Raw genomic sequence first — 19,508 nt, 5'->3', positions numbered from 1 at the left:
TGAAACGGGTGGGGCATGAAAACCACTTATCTCTAGTACTAACAGGCGGCAGGTCATGGAGAAAGGTACCACTGCTGGGGAAACATAATTTCACTGGAGCAAACCCTGCAACAAAGCAGGTACACAGGTTGCCCAGTTTGGAGGGAGGAGAAGTGAGGAACGAAGAAGAGGGGTAAGGAAAGGAATGCCCTAAAACCACCCAAGGGTTACAGGTACCCAAGAAGCAAAAGAGTAAGAGATAAGTAGAAGGGTTTCAGGATCAAGAGAAAACTGAGCAATGCAAATCACCTGAAGGGTCCTAGGGACCCACAAGAGCTACAAGAGCAACGGGAACATGAGTGGGCACTCAGATACCTCCATAAGAGTAACAGGGGCCCATGAGAACACCCAGAAGGCTCACTGGGACCTGCAAAAACTACAAGAGCAAGAGTGGGGTCACAGCCCCACCCAGAAGGGTTACATGGACCCCTGGAATCAACAAAACCAGTAGGAGCTAGGGGGCAGACAACTAATAGAGACAGAAGTAAAGGGAGGTCACAGGAACCTCCAGAAGGGTCACAGTGAGCCAGGATGACTAAGAGAACCAGGCAAAGAGAGGCATCACCAAAACCCGATGAGATAAGTGAGACATTGAGACAGAGAGACCCAAAGGAGCCACCTGGGCACCAACAAGCAAAGTAAAGAACAGATCCAGGGTGTGCACAGAGGCACCCAACAGTTAGCCAAAGGGGGGAGAGGGATGAGGGAAATATCCATCCACCTAAAGAAATTTGGGAATGATATGTTGTCAGGGACTTAAGACTTTTTTTGGAACTTTGGGAAAAACTTTGAGGAACCTTTACAGACTGCCAACAACTGTTTCTTTGAGTAAACCCAATATTAACTAATGGCTATTGGAACAAAACCCAGGAGAGACTTCTGGAACACATGAGAGAGATTGTGGTGAAAACCTGCAGAGTGCAGGGAACTCTGTCCATTTTCTTTTACATTTTTCTAAGAGGTAGGGCCAGTTTAGTGAATAGGTTCTGGACCGAGGACTACTTTATGTTGGACTATTGACAAACACCTTTGTTCATAGTTTTAAGGAAGGCAATCTCCTTTTAGAATATGTCAGTGAGGCATTATTTTTAAAATTTAAATAAAATCACATGTAACTTATGTTGTCTGCTCCGAGTCCTTTTTCTGGCTTACTGGAGTGTTTTTGGGCATTTTTGTTGCTATGCTGTGAATGGTGGTGTTTATCCAGTTCTGGATCTCTTTGGGTTTTTCGTCTGGTGTTATAGTCTGTGTGATGGCGTTTAGACACTTCAGGTTTTTCCAGCAGGGTGTCCAGTTGGATCGTTTTCCATGGTCTGCTTAACATAAGAGGTCTCTGTATGATTTTGCAAATATTGGTGCATTGGTAAAGATGGTGAATCACATAAAATGTTTGTCTAGGCAGGATAAGCATGACGGGGAGGAAACGTTGGTGACGTTCTTGCTGCAGAAGACACCAATTAAGGCGCATCCCGCTTTGTGGGTAGGTCCTTTAACCAGATGTTTGAGATGTAGCACACCAAGGTTTACTGAGAGTGACTTTGTAGCCATTTTTCTCCTTCTCAAGACAGATGTTGGAATCTCCCATTGCAGTGAGGTGTTGGCAGTCCAGGAAAAGATTAGCAACCAAATAGCCAGATTGGCTAAAAAGAAGGGTTTTAATATTGCAGTTTGTAGAGGAGAAGGAAGGTTAGTGTGGACATGCATGAGGTTGAGCAGATTATGACAAGTGACTTCTAGTATGGGACATTATTTAAGAATGGTGCTTTCACTGCTGTTCTGAACACCCGTGAAGACCTGCTCTCAAATATTGACTCTAACTCTCCCTCTGGCCTCATTCTTCTGGACCTTTCTTCTGCTTTTGATACGGTAAATCACAACATCCTGATCACCTGTCTCTGTGATACCCTGGGCATCACAGATAAGGCCCTGGTGTTGCTTGACACCTTTCTCTCTGACCAGCCCTCCCTGGTGGACCTTGGGCCCTTTCTCTCTACTATCACTCTCTCTACTTGTGGTGTCCCCCGGGGATATAATTTGTCCCCATGCTTCTTCAATATCTACATGGCCTCCTTGGCCCACAGGATCTCTACCTTTACCTCTAACTCTCAGTGTCATGCGGATGACACGCAGCTCTCGTTCAGGCTACCCTGAGCCTCTTCCCCCTCCTCGCTCATCCCTGACTGTCTATCCGCAATTCAGTCCTGGTGTGCTGCTAACAATCTCTGCCTGAACACCAATAAGACAGAGATTGTCCTCATTGGGATCCCTGCTGCCGCTTTCCCACTTTTACACTGGCCGGCCTCCATTGGCCCTGCGACATCACCTACCAATGAGGAAAGAAATATTGGAGTCATCTTCAACTCCACTCTCTCTTTCTTTTCGCACATCTCAGACATCTCCAAAAATTCCACTACCAACTGCACCTTCTCAGAGGTATTCTACCTTTTCTCACTTCCCCCAGAGGCTCACCACCTCGAGAGCCCTGGTTCTCTCTAGGCTGGTCTATTGCAACCCCTCTTTCTAAACCTTCCTATTTCTATTCTCCGTTCTCTACAAAGCATCCAGAACAGAACCACAAGACTTATCCTTGGCCTCAAGCGCAGGGACCACATCTCTCCGGCCATGAAGTCCCTCCACTGGCTCCTCGTGATTGCAAGGATCAAGTTCAAGACCCTCTGCATAGTCCACAGGGCTTTCTGGGGCCGGGCCTGCACTATTTACAATGCTTGCTTTCTAAGTACTCTCCCTCTAGAATCCTCCACTCATCCTCCTCCAACTCTCTGCGGGTGACCCGCTTTCACAAACAGAGATTTGGGGATAGATCTTTATCCTCTGCAGGTGCCTCCATCTGGAACAGCCTCCCTAGCTCTCTCCGCATTTAGCTCTCTCCTAACTTTAGCCAAGCACCTTAAGTTCCGGAAACTCCCATAGACCTTCCACTTCTGTTCCTCCTTCTCTCTCCCTCTACCCTGCTAACCTCTGTTCTTTTTTGCCCACCCTCCTTCCTCCTTCTCCTCCCTTACTCCACTCAGTTGTTGCTGACTGGTTGCCTGGTTTGCCTCCAGAGTTTTACAGGCCCCAGGCCCTGCCGCCTGTCTTTGCACTTGCTTGGGGGCCACTGCACTATGTTCATCACTACTGCACTTTCGGCCTACGCTCTATGAGTGAGGCAACCTATCTGCACTTAATCCAGGGCCCTGTTGGAATGGGCACGTTTGTTCCCTCCCCACCCCCTCTTCCCCGTTCCTCTGTCTGTACGCATGCTTTAGGTCTAGGACTAGTAAGTTTGTCTGTCCTGTCTCGACCCCCGTGGGAGAATACATGTGAAAATATCTGAAAATACATCTTGCTAGCTAAAAATAAAATATGGCTATGCAACAAATAATTATGGCTATGCAACACATTAATGCAATACATAAAACTAGTTATATACAATCAATGGGGCTATGCAGCAATACATCTAGTGGCAGGAGAATGCAATATAGCTCTGCAAATCTAGATAAGCAAAACATGGATTCGGTAATGAAACAGATAGAGTGGTATGAATTTGTAATATGGCTATTTGACAATACATTAAGTGGTTTGAAAATGTAATCTGGCTATAGCGCAGTACATTTGGATATGCAAAACAATTATCTGGCTATGCAAGACTTAATCTAGTTTTTAGGAAATGTTAACCTGGCAATGCAGAAATTAATCTGGTTGTGTAACAATTGATATATTGGTCTGCAAAAAAATATCAGACTATGTAACACTGAGTCTGACTGTGTAACAATTAATCTAGCCGTATGAAAGAAAATCATCATCTGGATATGCAACAATTAAATGTGGCTATTCAACAAACCTGCTATATGGCGAAACATCTAATAGTGTGAACATTCATTTTGACTAAGCAGAAATCAATGCTTTTATGCAAAAACAGATCTTGTTGGCAACAATAAAATATAGTGGTACACACTGGTTATGCAACAATAAATCTGATTATGCAAAGAATAAATGTGCCTTTGCTGCAAACAAATCTGATTATGCAACACATCAATTTAACGGTCTGAAATATTAATGTGTCTATGGGGCTCATTACAAGTATGCCGGTCCGGAAACAATGGTGCCAGTAAGCTTACTGGAACCGTTGTTTCCGGACCAGAATACTAGAGGTCTGCCTGGCTGAGCCACCATGCTAGACAGGTCTGACCCTGCCAGGCACAGCAGCCACGGTAAGCAGACTATCATGGAGGCACCGTTAGCAACGGTGCCGGTACTTCTGTGGTCCCCACTCCCATAGAGTCCCATAGAGTCTCATAGAGTCATATGGGAATGGGGACTCACAATTTACCGGCGGCTGACTATCCCGCCAGGTTTGTAATGTCCCAGTGGCACCGGGAAGTCAGGTGCCGGTAAATATTTACGGGTCCGGCAGCAACCCGCCGGTAGCACCAGCACGGTTACCGCCGGACCCGTAAAGAGCCTGTATGTGACGATAAATCCAGCGATGTTACCTGGCCATGGAGCAACAAATGTCACTAGGCAAAAGTGTATGTAGTCAACATTAAGCTAAAATTAGTCCGTTTATACAACAATACATCTGGTTATACAGTAATACATCTAGTGATCTGTAAAATTAATTAATCTGGCTGCTCACCAATAAGTCTAGGGGTGTGAAATACATAATTTAAAAAATCTAGCTACACAATATTAAATGTGGCAATGCAGCATTGCATCTGGTAGTGTGAAATACATCTGGCTGTATAGGAGTAAATCTAGTGGTGTGAAAGAAATGGTTGAAAACCCCTAGCTATGCAACAATACATGTGGTTATGCAGCATTAAATCTATCAGTGTTAAATGAATCGATCTATGCAGCAGGAAAGTTGCCTATCCACTAATAAATCTGCAGGTATGACACCAAAAAGGAATCACGTCACACAGCCATTACATTGGAAAGCAGAAATTAATCTAAATATCCTTTGGGATGCCGTGCCTAAACTGATATTGGAACTTTCTGATGGGCAAAGGTTTAGGGCTAGGCTGTCACCCTTTGCCTTTCACTGGCATTCAAACAAGGCTGTCCTATAAGCTTGGATTTTGCGGAGGTTCAGAGTTAAATACCCACAAAATCACAAATTCAGCCAATCAGGGTCAACAGAGGGCAGGACAAGGGAGAAGCAGGAGGGAAAAAAAACGACTTTATTCATTGAAAAATGATGGGAATGCCTGTGCCTTTTGCCAGCAGCAACCCATGTTTAGTGGTCACATGACGATTGAGCTGCCCAATCAGTCGTGGGCAGAGGGCAGGAAATAGAAAGAATAATTGAAAAGAGCACTAAAACTAGTGTAAATGCACACACATTTGGTTTTCACTGCCTCGCCTCTGGGTCAAGGTCTCTGAGGCGGTGGGGGCTGACAGTTTGCAAATTATGAATCTACAAAATGCCACAGGAAGCCCAGATTCAGTGGAACGCACCACTTCCTATTACGAGTCAGGTGGTCATGGAGCCAGCTAATCTGATACGCTGTAGAATAACTAGAAAAAAGCTATAGCCAAACTTATTTTAACCAAAATGAATGTATTAAGCTTGTCGTTCGCCAACTGATCCTCAGATGAACGAGCAGATGGCCGTGTGAGCATCACCTACACCGGGACGCATGCCAGATGACCTGAGCACAGCCCATTTGCACTCCCAAGTGACGTGTTCACATTTCATGCATGTGTGAAGGTGGGCTGAACCCCAAACATACTATTGGATCCCAGACAGAAGAGAGTGATTAGGATAAGGGGTAGCACTTGCAGATGGACCCTTTGTTCTTGGGAGGCAGGATACGGGCAGCATTAAGAGACACTGGGGGCTCAAGGGCCCTGAGGATCACTTCCATACTCTTGGAACTCCTAAGAATTCCCAGCATCTGTCACCCAGCCATTTCACCACAAACAGGGCACCCTGGGAATTTCTGCAAAAAAGCAAAACTACTCCATGCAGGAGAGGTTCCTGGCGTATCACGGAGGTGGCTAGCATACCGCCAATCCTGTCCTGGGGTTACAGTATAGATGGAATTAGGAACAATCACTCTGTTGGTTGCTTGTTGGACTTTCTCAACAATTGAAGCATCCTTCATAGGAGTGATAAAAGGGGGGGAATCCAGGGACAAAGAGGTGGTGGACCCTGACTTCAACATCCCTGGGGGAGGTTGGACGCATCTATAGGGAGAACTAGTCACTCAAATATCCTGAGGAAGACAGTGTGTCTGTAGGCATCAAAGAAGACTTCAGCGTTTGAGAGAAAAGCCAGAATACAGAGCCAGTTCATGTGGTTCTTTGGAAGAGACATTGCAGCATCATAGAAGTCCGGAACCGGAAGTGCTACTTCTGGCAGCTGCTGTTTTCTCAGCAAACTCCAAAGACATTTGAGCCAGTATCCACTAATAAAATGGTGTATAGCCACCTCCCTCATAGACAGTACTGCTGCATTGGACAGACTCACAACCACGAGATTACAGGCGTGATTCAAAACGTTGCCCAAACAATCTGTTGATCAAGTCCACCAAGCCACCCTTCACCAGGAAATCACTGAGGTGCCCAAACTCCATTGGGCACATCCAATGTTCCTCTCAAAGAAGCTGTGGCGGTGACTGAGTCCCGTCATGCGAAGTCACGGATGTCAAACAAGAGCTGGAAACTGTGCCGCTACCAAGAAGATGGCTCAACCCTGTCAAGCCACGAATAGATTGAGAAACCGGCCCTTGCCTTGCGCTCTAGAGACTGGTTAGGCCTTCTTTGCCTATTTTGGCCCAAAGAAAGAATCTTAAGACTGTTTTTGTATTTTCCTTTCACTAAATCTGTGCCTATTTCTATGGCATTCCTGTATTACAACTCTGTTATGGACTCAGGTGTCTGGCGACCATGCTGCAGTTCAGTGTCTGTGGAGCCGGGGTGCTGTGATGACATAGTATTAGCACCCCTTTTGCAGTTGTGGCTGATGCTGCATAAGTGCTTTTGGTAGTGTGGAAAGCTTGTGGCTCTGGCTACATAGTTTGGTCAGAGAATTTTGTTTGGTTTTGGTTGAGTGTGGTGAGCATTTTAGTTTTGTTTTTAACAGCACTTTTGGTGGGTTTGCTTGGTTGGTGGTGGTGAGGTTGCTTGGTTAGTTTCCTTGTGTTGCATGATGGTGTGACAGGGGTGGGGGAGAGTGTTATGTTCTCAGGTGTCTAGCTGCCATGCAGTTCAGTAACAGTGGAGTCAGGTTGCTGTGATGTCAGAATATAATGTTGTTTGTGTGACAGTGTGAGTGTCTGGGATCTGGCTGGGTGTGGATGGTCAGTGGTTTGTACTTGGTTTACATGTCTGCCATACCTGTCTGGTGTGCCAATGCACAATAAACTACTTATACACAGAAGCAGTATCCTGAGTTTTTTATAGCTCAACAAACCCACAACAAATCTCCAGAGTGAATTCTGGCTATAATTGTATATGCAATCCGCTCATCCTGTGCTTTCCCCCTGGATAGCTGCGTGGTTATTGTTGTTTTTTTTTCTGTGTGTTTGGTAAAGAGTGTTATTTTTGTATAAACCTGCTTGGACATTCCTTTTTCATTACTCCTTTCCCTAGTGTGGTTAATTGGATGCTTCCCCTGTGGAAGAGCGGTTAGCCGATCCTGGGCAGACACCACCAAAGGTGAACAAGTTTTACTATCTACGCGGAGCCATGTTTTGCTGCAGGTTTGGGCATAGCACATAGAAGCCTTTAACCTGCTTCCCCATTGTACTTCTTTTGACCAGATTTTGGTGGCAGCAAAACTTTCCAGAGTGTTCCTAATGTGTGCCCCTACAACAAACAGATTGTTGGCGGGTTGCATCATCCTGTTTTACATTATTCACAGCATGGGAAATTGGGACTGAAAAGTGGGTTGTATCACCGATGATGCCATATGAGAAGGTACAATGGTTAAAAGCATGTAACCACATAAGAGCTCAACCAAGTAATGTGTGTTGCCCACAGCCAATCCTGGGCTTCTCCCCTTCTGGGACCTCCAGGTTTCCCTGTTGTATTTATATTTTGGTGCCTCCATGTTCCAGCATACACGTGCTGTTGGCTTAAACAGCAGGACTGGCTAGAAGTGTGGGCTGTGAGCAGTGGTCAAAGTGGGGGAAACATAGTAGTGGAGCTATGGATTTTGTAGTAAAATTGGTGTTGTTTCCAGTGATAGCTGGTGAATTTTATAAATTGGCGGGACTGGGAATAAACATTTGCCATAAATACGTGGTAGCGACCAAGCGTAGCGAGTGAGCCTTAAATAACTGAGAAGGGTTCAGAGGGTTTTCCCCATGAGAATTTTCTTTTTAAATAATGAACAGTGCATTTTACAGCACATTTTCAGAGACAACTGGGTAAAAAAATACAAAGTTTACAAACAGATTTTTAGGGTAAGTCATGGAAAATAGATTTGATGCAGTGTCACCAACAGTGCTCAGGAGCATTTCCCAACACATTTTCATGATACCTTTTCCCAATACAATGCAATTTTCTGCCATTGTAAAAAAATAAGTAACTTAATGCTGAGTGCGGCCATACATGTCCATGCTGGTTAAACCAATGTATGCTGGTATTTACACATAAGAACGTACTAGTGTTTGCTTTTACAATATTACCAGTAAAGATAACTATCCGAAAACATGTCCATAATGGCAATTGAAACATGTCCTGACTGGCTGCACCATGTTGGCTGGTGAGGCCACTTAGAAAACGCTCATCATGTTGGGTTTGTCCTTAACATCAGTTTATAATAAAACACGTGCGTGCTGGAAGAACAAATTACAACTGCCCACACCACCCATATTTGCTTTGCACTTACCACCAGTATAAAATGCAATTCAGAATAAGAAATAGTGTTTCATCTTGATGCATAAATGCCTTACTCATCTCAGACAGAGGTTTTTGAATTGAGGCCCGCTCCACTAGCTTCTGCATTGGGAAAGACTTCCTTGCAGGAACAGAGAGGTGGTTCTCTGATAATCACACAGCACTGGTGGATCTAAGATACAGGCAGGGGCGCAACGAAACCTACATTTCGGTGGGCTAAATGGAGATGCATGGGGATATTTTAAAAAATAGGCGGGGCAAACTTGGAGCCTCCGCCCACACTGTTCTCCCCCCACCCATGTCTGGTGTGGGGACCAACTATCAAATAGTATATTTTAAAGTGCAATATGCAAGGAGGCGATGAAAGTCTTTCTTGAAAGTAGCAGCTTTAAAGTTGTACTGCATTTGTTCAAGTGCCTTTTTATGAACAAACACAGTAAAACGTTAACACCCCCGGTTTCAGGAAAAGGCTTGCCTCACCTCTCTGCCTAACAAAATGCAGGTGTGCACTTCCAGGGTTGCACCTAGGAAAAAATGTAGGCAGGGGCTAACCCTTCAAATGTTGGAAGAGGCGCTAACTTCAGGGACAGTGGAGGAGTGGCAAACTTAATTCTGTAGGGGCATCTAACTGCATTACTCATTGTAATGAGACTATCCTAGTGCAGCTTCAATGTTACAATCAGTTAACTCTCTCCTTTAAGTCTAAAGACATCCACTTCTTGCAGATCCTGAAGGTCCTAGAAAGTTTTAAAATGGCAGATGGTGTGCAATGAAAGACTCAATATCAAAGCATAGCAGGCCATAGCAGAGTGTGGGGCAGTACTCTGGACGGACCAGCAACTTCAGTGGCTGGGAGCAACAGGGGAAAAATGTAATGTTGGTTCAACCACTGTTAGTCTGCTATACTAGAATCTCTGGTGCACTGATTGGCTGGTGAGACTATGTCTAGCTGTCCAATCAAGCGATACAAGATTGGGGGAGGGCCAGTGCAGCAATAATGCAATTTAATGTGACAGTGTTGGAGCCACTAGCAGAGAAGCACCAGGGTACACCAATGTGTGCCTACATTTTTTTAAAACTGTCCTTTTGTAAGGGTGTAAACGTAATCACTTATATGCACTCGAATTTTTGCAGTTGAAGTCAGGATGAGATTACATTATGTGCCCAGTATCACGCACTTAGGCTAAACAGTGAAGCACGGATTTTAACCCACTCTGCAATTTGGACTTGGCCACCTTCTTCCACGCTTTACTTTGAAAAAATATTTAGGTTTTGGGTGTCAAGACCTACAATAATACTGTCCTATAGAGTTTACTTGCAGAATACACAAATTGTATAGTAAAGCATCATGACAACATGTAAATACTTATAGCAGCATGTTGGCCCAAATAATATCAGTGTACCGTTATTTTCCACATCCTGAATGGAAAACTATAAGATGCAAAGGGCAAAATATCTATTTACCCACTATATTTTGAGCGCTTTAAGACACACAATAAAATGTGTCATAAACTCAGTTAGGTTTGGAGATTCGACACAACCATCCAGCGTATTGTTATGTATGGTTTTAAGAACATTCAACTAAGGACATCAAAGCAAACTTTACATTTGAGCATATTAAGCTATTAGACGTTATGGGTGTAAACATGTTTTCAAAGGTTGCTTTATTGTGTTGTTCGCTTTAACTGTCAAAGATTTGCAAGGTAACTGGAGATCTTTGTGTTGGAAATTGGCCATCATGCATAAGAAAGGCTTTGCTGCCGATGACAACGTTCCTTACGGCACTGGCTGCAGAGCCAGGGACGCAGCCTGTGTGTCTCAGGGGGGCTGTGACTCTGGGAAACGGGCAGTGCTTGATCATCCGAGCCGAGCAGATAGTAGATACCATTTGCTCCGGAAGAAACAAAATGCGCCCAGAAGCATGTTCCTGATCCTTTTAACTGGTCAGCTCAATGACGTTGCACACCTGGGTAAAGGTGTTAAATAGGAACGCTGTGCAGAGCAATGAAAGGCAGCCGCAGCCAGGAAGATGTTATAAATTGTTCTTTTGACTTTGTATTCAGTGGGGAAATACTGTCAACTTGACAGTGCAGTGTCCGAGCTGAATGCAAAGTCACATGAACAACTAGAACATTTTTGGTGCCAATAACGAGGTGAGGGCCTGTCTTCCGCTTTTTGGTGCAGAATATAGGCCCTTGTTATTGGCACCACTTAATAGGACGAATGTTATTGCTCTGCCTCTGCACAGAGCAACGCAAGGCAGGCTGAGTGAGGTGATGGCCCCTGATCTCCCACCCGCATTCCCCGCAATGCAAATATGCTCAGGGTTAGGAGAGAGGGATGGTTCAGTGGACTTCACTGAATAGTCAACTGAACCCTCCCTCTCTCCCAACCCACTAGTCCCTGACCTCCTGCCCGCGCTCCCTGCTGTAAAAATATGCTTGGGTCAGGAGAGAGGGGTGGCACTGAACCATCTCTCTCTCCTGACCCACTAGTCCCCTGGCCCTGACTTCCTACCTGTATTCATCCCCGTAGTAAAAATATGCTCGGGTCAGGGAGAGAGGGACGGCACTGAACCATCCCTCTCTCCCAACCCACTTATACACTCGCCTCCGACCTCCACAATTATCTACCTGCCTGCTGGCAGGAGGTAAAAAAGAAATTGTAGGCCTGGTGGCTCACTCAGCTGGCGGGTCCAACACGAGTGTTGAGGCTGGGTCACTACTGCTTGGCCCACGCATGCGCATAGTGAGGGCACGTGCATGTGATGAATCAACTTCTGGGGCACCAGTGGTCCAGGGATGAATATCGGTTTCTAAACCATCAATCAACCCCACACCTCTTGTACACCAGAAGGGATCCAAACAGATTGGAATACAAGTAAATTATAAGACCTCCTTGTCTAATTTCTGGTAATGTGGACGGAACGGCAGGCTTATCTCTGCAAGGACGTGGATCACTGGTTAGTTGCAACACAGCTAAAATACAATTATTACCCAATGATAAAAGGAACTGTCCAGTCAAGGTTGTATAAAAATATCTACTTCATTATTACTACAACAGACAATCCTAGCACACTACAATTACAACCCACACTGTAAAGGAACACAGAGGACAGATGTAAGGACTGCTGGGGGGGTTATCTGTACTCCTTCCCTCTATGTGGCAGAGTAGAAGCACAGCACTCCCGAGCCAAGGTTCTCTATGTGGCAGCAATGGACGAGCAACCAAAGCTTATGCTCTCAGGAGGTGATGCAGGCTGGTTCTTAAGTACAGTGTAGTCCCCAAACCCAGTGCTTTAAGTGGGGTAAAAAATTGAGGGGGGGCCCTCGTTTGGGGGCGTGGCTTCCATTGCGGGCGTGGCCTAAAAGTGCACAAATCATAGTAAGGTGCGCAAACAAATATATAAATGTATTTGAGCATTTAAATATTTGTTTGCGTACTACTATGGTTTGTGATTTTTCAAGCCTTCTTTTATATACATAGCAATGTTACATATTTCTATGTTTATACAAGGTGGCTTGTAAGTGCACAAACCATAGTAAGTTACGCACACTTGTGTGCTTACCTTACTATGGTCTGTGTACTTTTCAAGCTGCCTTTTAAAAACATAGACATTTGTAACATATGTCTATGTTTATAAAAGACGGCTTGAAACGTAGCCATCTTTTATAAAGCGTTGAGGACGGACAAAACCCAACAAAGCTATATAAAAGATGCCTTGAATTGTGTACGATTCAAGCCGTCTGTTATAAACATAGAAATATGTCTACGTTTATAAAAGATGGCTTAAACGTACACAGTTAAAGGCATCTTTTATAAAGCCTTGCCAAAGCAGAAAGGCGCCTCGGGCTCAGTGATCTCTGCTTAAGCAGAGATCACAGAGCCCGAGGTGTCTTTCACCCTCTGCGAACCCGCGGACTCCGTGATCTAATCTGCAGATTAGATCACGGAGCCCGTGGGTTCGCTGAGTGTCAGTGACCTGGCGAGGGAAAACTAAGGGACTCTAGCTTCCTCTGATGGCCCCTCAGATGAAGGGTCATCAGAGAAAGTTACAGTGACTGACGGAAGTGCCAGCCAGTCACAGCAACGCTGTGCCTGGCTGGCACTTCTGTCAGCTTGCCAGACGTTAAAGTGGCGGGCGCATCTCCCGTCGCGGCTGCGGCCGCGGCGGGATAATGCGTCCTGCCATGGCGTGGTGAGGTCGGGGCCCCGGCTCAGCCCCACTTTTTGGAGACTGCCGGGGCCCGGCCCCGGCAGGCCCCGGCCCACTTAAAGCACTGCCCAAACCCCTCACAAAAGAATCTCCACACACTATGCTCAGTGCTAACACAGTTCTTTATATATAAATAAGGTTCAAGATGTATACATAAATTAGTAGCACATTTTGTACTCTGGCAATTATAATATGGCAAATATATACTATGTCTATCTGGTATCACACTTAGCTAATGACACATTTAAAATGCATCAACTGCTGACAGTTATAATGGCATACAAATCATATAACAATGTGTATCAGCATAGCTCATAGGAAGGAGGACAGGTTGGGTTAAACAAAGGCAGAATACTGACCCCATCTACCTAGAGGCAGTTCTGGGTGAGGATGCCCCCGCCTGGGCAACCTGTAATAAAGAGTGTAAACAAGCCCAGTCCATAAATGCAAGAATAGTCTTGTTTCCTGGTAAAAATGTTCAACTACCCCAATGTGCCTGAGTTAGAAGAGTTTCTTCGATGGTTCATTGATGGATCCCTCGAGAGAGAACTCCCTTTAAAGCAGGAGCCACAGGGCATCAAGATTCCTTGAAGAAATGTGAACTCTGGCAAAGGATTTGGTGCCGCAAAGAGGACTCGGTGAAGATAACTGCTAGTGAGAAGCAAGCATGCGTTTCCCTTGTTAAGCAGTAACATTTAGTAACGCTGGAAAGTAACATTGGAGAGAGAGAGAGAATGCAAATTCTGCAGCTTTCTGGAGCTCGTTACGCAAACTCATAGACCAAACAGCCTGAAGCGCACCTGTTACGTATTTAACTTATGGAGAGGATGGCAATCACAGCGGAGGGCCCTGCTCGTTCTAGAATAAACAGCCATCACAGGCGTCGTAATATGAGGGATGCACGAGATAACGGGTGTGCCTGTATCACACAGAGTTCTCCACACCATGCTGGCCAAAGGGTTTGAAATATGTCAATTTTATAATGCCGAGAACCACTCTAACCCCCTGCCACCAACACCACTCGCACCACCCCCTACCACCAAAAAATAGTCCCCCAAAATGGCCCCTATAAGTGTGCTCCCACGTTCTATACGTGCACTCGTTTTTTCTCTCGACAAATCGCTAAAAATATCAGCACGAAAGCTTTGACGCACAAATTAGCCGCTGGCATGCAGCCTGCTCCCAGCTCATCTGGCCAATGAGCTGCACGTAATTGTGTTTGCTGTAATGCCATTTCCCAGCAGCCGCGCAATCAAAGTGTCCCTTCTCTGACCATCCAAGAAAACAGCCCTCCACCCTGGTGCCCCTTGAACCGTCCCTCGTGCCTTGTTCAGAGGTGGGAATGACTGTGGGTGTGGGAGGGTGGGCGAACGGAGAGAAAGCATGACACGTCTGCCCGAAGGGAGGCTGCGAATTAGCGTTCAGCGCAAGGCCCTCGGGGCCGGGTGATTACTGTGCAGCTGAATAAAATGAGGACGTCCGTGTATAATTGGGGAAGAGTATGTGTGTGCGTCTGTGTGCTGTCTTCTGCGGGAACGTTCACCCACTGCACACCAGGCAGACTCGGCACATCCGTTATCCCTCCCATTCAGCAAGTTATCTGGTCACATTGCCTGATGTGATGTTTGAAAGGCACAAAATCCCGGATGATTCACAAGTGTTGCACGCAAGGCCTTGAAGTGAGGGGGGTCCCGGCGGCATGGAGGGGCGATGCTTGAGATGCTGCTTGCTGAGGTCTGCCGCTGGTAACCTGAGTCTGCTGCTCATCCTGCTCTCCTTGTCTTCTTTCATTTTGCTCTCCGATGACTCCAGGTGGCTCCTTCTGCGTGGGAGGATCGGGCGCCTAGAAAACCCCTTCCGGGTCTCTGTGGAGTACGTGGCAAGCAGAGAGAGGAGCCTGGCGGCCGTGGACTCATTCTCGCTGAGGAACTGCAGTGCAGGTAGGGTGGCGCCTCTTTACTGATGCCTCGTGCATGCTTTCTTTGAATCAATGAATACATTCATGTTTCAGAGCTGACAACTGACTCGGTGCACCAGAAAAGGGTCATCTGCTGCTCGTGGGTTTTGCTAAAATGTCGGCCCCATATGGGGGTTGGGGCTTTTCAACTTTCCCCATTGCGTCATTGGGTACATGTTTAAGTGCTTCTGTTATGGGCATCAAAGGTCGTTTTGGTTTTTTGATCTTTCCACATCCGTGAAAGTGTCGATTGTTGATTTCTTTTCTCTGTTAAGAGGGCAGTGTTTGTCAGGAAATGTGTGAGGGTGTGCAGTAAGAGTTCAGATGGGACCTGAGGGTGAGGATCAGCATGGCTGTGTCTGCTGAGCTGGCACGTGGGGCTGCATTGGGATTGAGGTGGGTTTCTCAAGATTTCCATTTTCTTTTTTAACGCACTTAGGCTTGGGAATAAACCATATTGCAACTGGTTTCTTTTTGAGTGTTTCAAGGTTTTGTTGCTATGCTGTCTAGGATGGTGTTTATCCAGTTGTGGATGTCATTGAGCTGGTTGTCTGGTTGCGGATGTCATTGAGCTGGTTGTCTGGTTGCAGATGTTTTTGAGCTAATTGTCTGGTTGCAGATGTCATTGAGCTGATTGTGCGGTTGCGGATGTCATTGAGCCGGTTGTCTGGTTGTGGATGTCATTTGGCTGTTTATCTAGTTGTGGATGTATTTGAGCTAGATGTATGGTTGTGGATGTCTTTGAGCTAGTTGTCTGGTTGTGGATGTCATTGAGCTGGATGTCTGGTTGCAGATGTTTTTGAGCTAGTTGTCTGGTTGCAGATGTCATTGAGCTGATTGTCTGGTTGCGGATGTCATTGAGCGGGTTGTCTGGTTGCGGATGTCTTTGAGCTTGTTGTCTGGTTGTGGATGTCATTGAGCTGGTTGTCTGGTTGCGGATGTCATTGAGCTGGGTGTCTGGTTGTGGATGTCAATGACCTGGTTGCCTGGTTATGGATGTCATTGAGTTGGTTGTCTGTTTGCAGGTGTCATTGAGTTGGTTTTCTGGTTGTGGATGTCCTTGAGTTGGTTGTCTGGTTGCAAATGGCACTGAGCTGGTTGTCTAGTTGTGGATGTCATTGAGCTGGTTGTCTGGTCGTGGATGTCATCGAGCTGGTTGTCTGGTTGTGGATGTCAATGAGCTGGTTGTCTGGTTGCGGATGTCATTAAGCTGGTTGTCTGCTTGCGAATGTCATTGAGCTCATTGTCTGGTTGCAGATGTCATTAACTTGGTTGTCTGGTTGGGGATGTCATTTAACTGATTGTCTAGTTGTGGATGTCATTTGGCTGTTTATCTAGTTGTGGATATCTTTGAGCTAGTTGTCTGGTTGTGGATGTCTTTGAGCTGCTTGTCTAGTTGTGGATGTTATTGAGCTGGTTGTCTGGTTGCGGATGTCGTTAAGCTGGTTGTCTGCTTGCGAATGTCATTGAGCTCATTGTCTGGTTGCAGATGTCATTGACTTGGTTGTCTGGTTGTGGATGTCATTTAACTGGTTGTCTAGTTGTGGATGTCATTTGGCTGTTTATCGTGTTGTGGCTATCTTTGAGCTAGTTGTCTGGTTGTGGGTGTCATTAAGCTGCTTGTCTAGTTGTGGATGTTATTGAGCTGGTTGTCGGGTTGTGGATGTCATTAAGTTGGTTGTCTGATTGCAAATGTCATTGAGCTCATTGTCTGGTTGCAGATGTCACTGACTTGGTTGTCTGGTTGTGGATGTCATTTAACTGGTTGTCTAGTTGTGGATGTCATTTGGCTGTTTATCTAGTTGTGGATGTCTTTGAGCTAGTTGTCTGGTTATGGATGTCTTTGATCTAGTTGTCTGGTTATGATTGTCACTGAGCTGGTTGTCTGGTTGCGGATGTCATTGAACTGGTTGTCTGGTTGCGGATGTCATTGAGCTGGTTGTCTGGTTGTGAATGTCATTTGGCTGTTTATCTAGTTGTGGATGTCTTTGAGCTAGTTGTCCAGTTGTGGGTGTCTTTGAGCTAGTTGTCTGGTTGTGGATGTCATTGAACTCGTGGTCTGGTTGCGGATGTCATTGAGCTGGTTGTCTGGTTGCGGATGTCGTTAAGCTGGTTGTCTGCTTGCGAATGTCATTGAGCTCATTGTCTGGTTGCAGATGTCATTGACTTGGTTGTCTGGTTGTGGATGTCATTTAACTGGTTGTCTAGTTGTGGATGTCATTTGGCTGTTTATCGTGTTGTGGCTATCTTTGAGCTAGTTGTCTGGTTGTGGGTGTCATTGAGCTGCTTGTCTAGTTGTGGATGTTATTGAGCTGGTTGTCGGGTTGTGGATGTCATTAAGTTGGTTGTCTGATTGCAAATGTCATTGAGCTCATTGTCTGGTTGCAGATGTCACTGACTTGGTTGTCTGGTTGTGGATGTCATTTAACTGGTTGTCTAGTTGTGGATGTCATTTGGCTGTTTATCTAGTTGTGGATGTCTTTGAGCTAGTTGTCTGGTTATGGATGTCTTTGATCTAGTTGTCTGGTTATGATTGTCACTGAGCTGGTTGTCTGGTTGCAGATGTCATTGAACTGGTTGTCTGGTTGCGGATGTCATTGAGCTGGTTGTCTGGTTGTGAATGTCATTTGGCTGTTTATCTAGTTGTGGATGTCTTTGAGCTAGTTGTCCAGTTGTGGGTGTCTTTGAGCTAGTTGTCTGGTTGTGGATGTCATTGAACTCGTGGTCTGGTTGCGGATGTCATTGAGCTGGTTGTCTGGTTGCGGATGTCATTTGGGTGTTTATCTAGTTGTGGATGTTGTTGAGCTAGTTGTCTGGTTGTGGATGTCTTTGAGCTAGTTGTCTGGTTGTGGATGCCATTGAGCTGGTTGTCTGGTTGTGGATGTCATTGAGCTGGTTGTCTGGTCGTGGATGTCATTGAGCTGGTTGTCTGGTTCTGGATGTCTTTGAGCTAGTTGTCTGGTTGTGGATGTCATTGAGCTGGTTGTCTGGTTGCGGATTTCATTGAGCTGGTTGGCTAGTTGTGGATGTCATTGAGCTGGTTGGCTAGTTGTGGATGTTATTGAGCTGGTTATCTGTTTTTTGACGTCATTGAGCTTGTTGTCTGGTTGCGGATGTCATTGAGCTGGTTGGCTAGTTGTGGATGTTATTGAGCTGGTTATCTGTTTTTTGACGTCATTGAGCTTGTTGTCTGGTTGCGGATGTCATTGAGCTGGTTGTCTGGCTGCGGATGTCATTGAGCTGGCTGTCTGGTTGCGGATGTGATTGAGCTGGCTGTCTGGTTGCGGATGTCATTCATTGAGCTAGTTGCCTGGTGCTTTAGTCTGCGTCTGGTGTTAATGATAATCTCGAGGAGACCCTGGATAGTAGATAGTTGATACTTGTGCAGTGTGATTATTGTGGTGTAGAGATGGTATCGAATGTGGAGGTAGAGGGGGTCAACACCCGCCATCCTTGCTACTGGGCCCAACCTGTTGCTCTGGCCACAACTCAGCTGTGTATAGAGCAGTTCCTTGCAGCTGGAGGTTGCATATTTGCTTGTTAGATGTGCAAAAAACGTGGACCATTTTGTGCACAACTGCACATTTTATTCGTGTTAGGACTAAAAATATCATGCATGCCTGAGTAAAAAACAATAAAAAGAATGTCCAATATGTCATGTAACACAGAGTGGTAGAGGCGTGTAAGTCTTGAAGGTACTGCAAGTCATTGGACAGGAGCTCAAGTTTTCCCTTGCCAGGTGTGAAAAAGCAAGGCTCGCATCATTTTATGTGTAGTCTTGTATGTATAAACGGCACAGGAATGCAAAAATGACCTGTGCTGACAATGACCGCGAGTACAGAACATGATTTGACAGCTCAGTCTCAGCACATTTTTACGAATGAGGTCGCTGAGTAAGAAACGTGGGCTGTCTGCATTACAAGCTTTAGGATTGGATCACTGTTTCTTGCCTGCGTAGTTCTGTTGTATGGCAGGAGACAAAACGTTTACTTATGCAGGTGTGTATGCATAAATGTATGTGATATATATATATATATATATATATATATATATATATATATATATATATATATATATATATATATATGTATATATATATACATAGAGCCTAAATCTCGCTTTCAAGCAAAGAAGCGCTGCTTAAGAAGGTGGAGATTGCAGACAGAGAACACCAGGGCGTGTTGGTGGAGAGGAGGTCAATTAAGATGTCTCGTCCCATGCTGCCAGGTTCAAGTATTGCAGCGATCAAAATATGTTTGTGGAACCTGTATTCATATGTTTGAGTTCCGGTCGTGTCCTTCCTGTCTTTCTTTGATAGACAATTGATAAAATGAGTACTGCTTAGATGGGTAAAAGTAACAATAGTCTTATTTAAAAAGCAACGAGGCTAGCCTATAACAGCTCAAACGTAGATCTGGCTGTGGGGTCATGTTATCGAAATCATTC

At 45.4% G+C, this 19,508-nt stretch overlaps 1 protein-coding gene across 1 annotated transcript in view; it reads left to right on the top strand.

Moving 5' to 3' along the window:
* ALK (ALK receptor tyrosine kinase) overlaps positions 1-19,508 on the top strand; it is a 3,554,133-nt gene that overhangs the window by 2,161,216 nt on the left and 1,373,409 nt on the right. The window contains exon 5 of the mRNA XM_069608653.1: positions 14,918-15,045. Within this exon, the coding sequence (XP_069464754.1) occupies positions 14,918-15,045 (128 nt within the window). The remainder of the gene's footprint in view (positions 1-14,917; positions 15,046-19,508) is intronic.

Source organism: Ambystoma mexicanum, chromosome 4q (assembly GCF_040938575.1).
Source record: "Ambystoma mexicanum isolate Mex_15411 chromosome 4q, UKY_AmexF1_1, whole genome shotgun sequence".
Taxonomy (NCBI): Eukaryota; Metazoa; Chordata; class Amphibia; order Caudata; family Ambystomatidae; genus Ambystoma; species Ambystoma mexicanum.
This window is presented reverse-complemented; position numbering and strand designations above follow the sequence as displayed.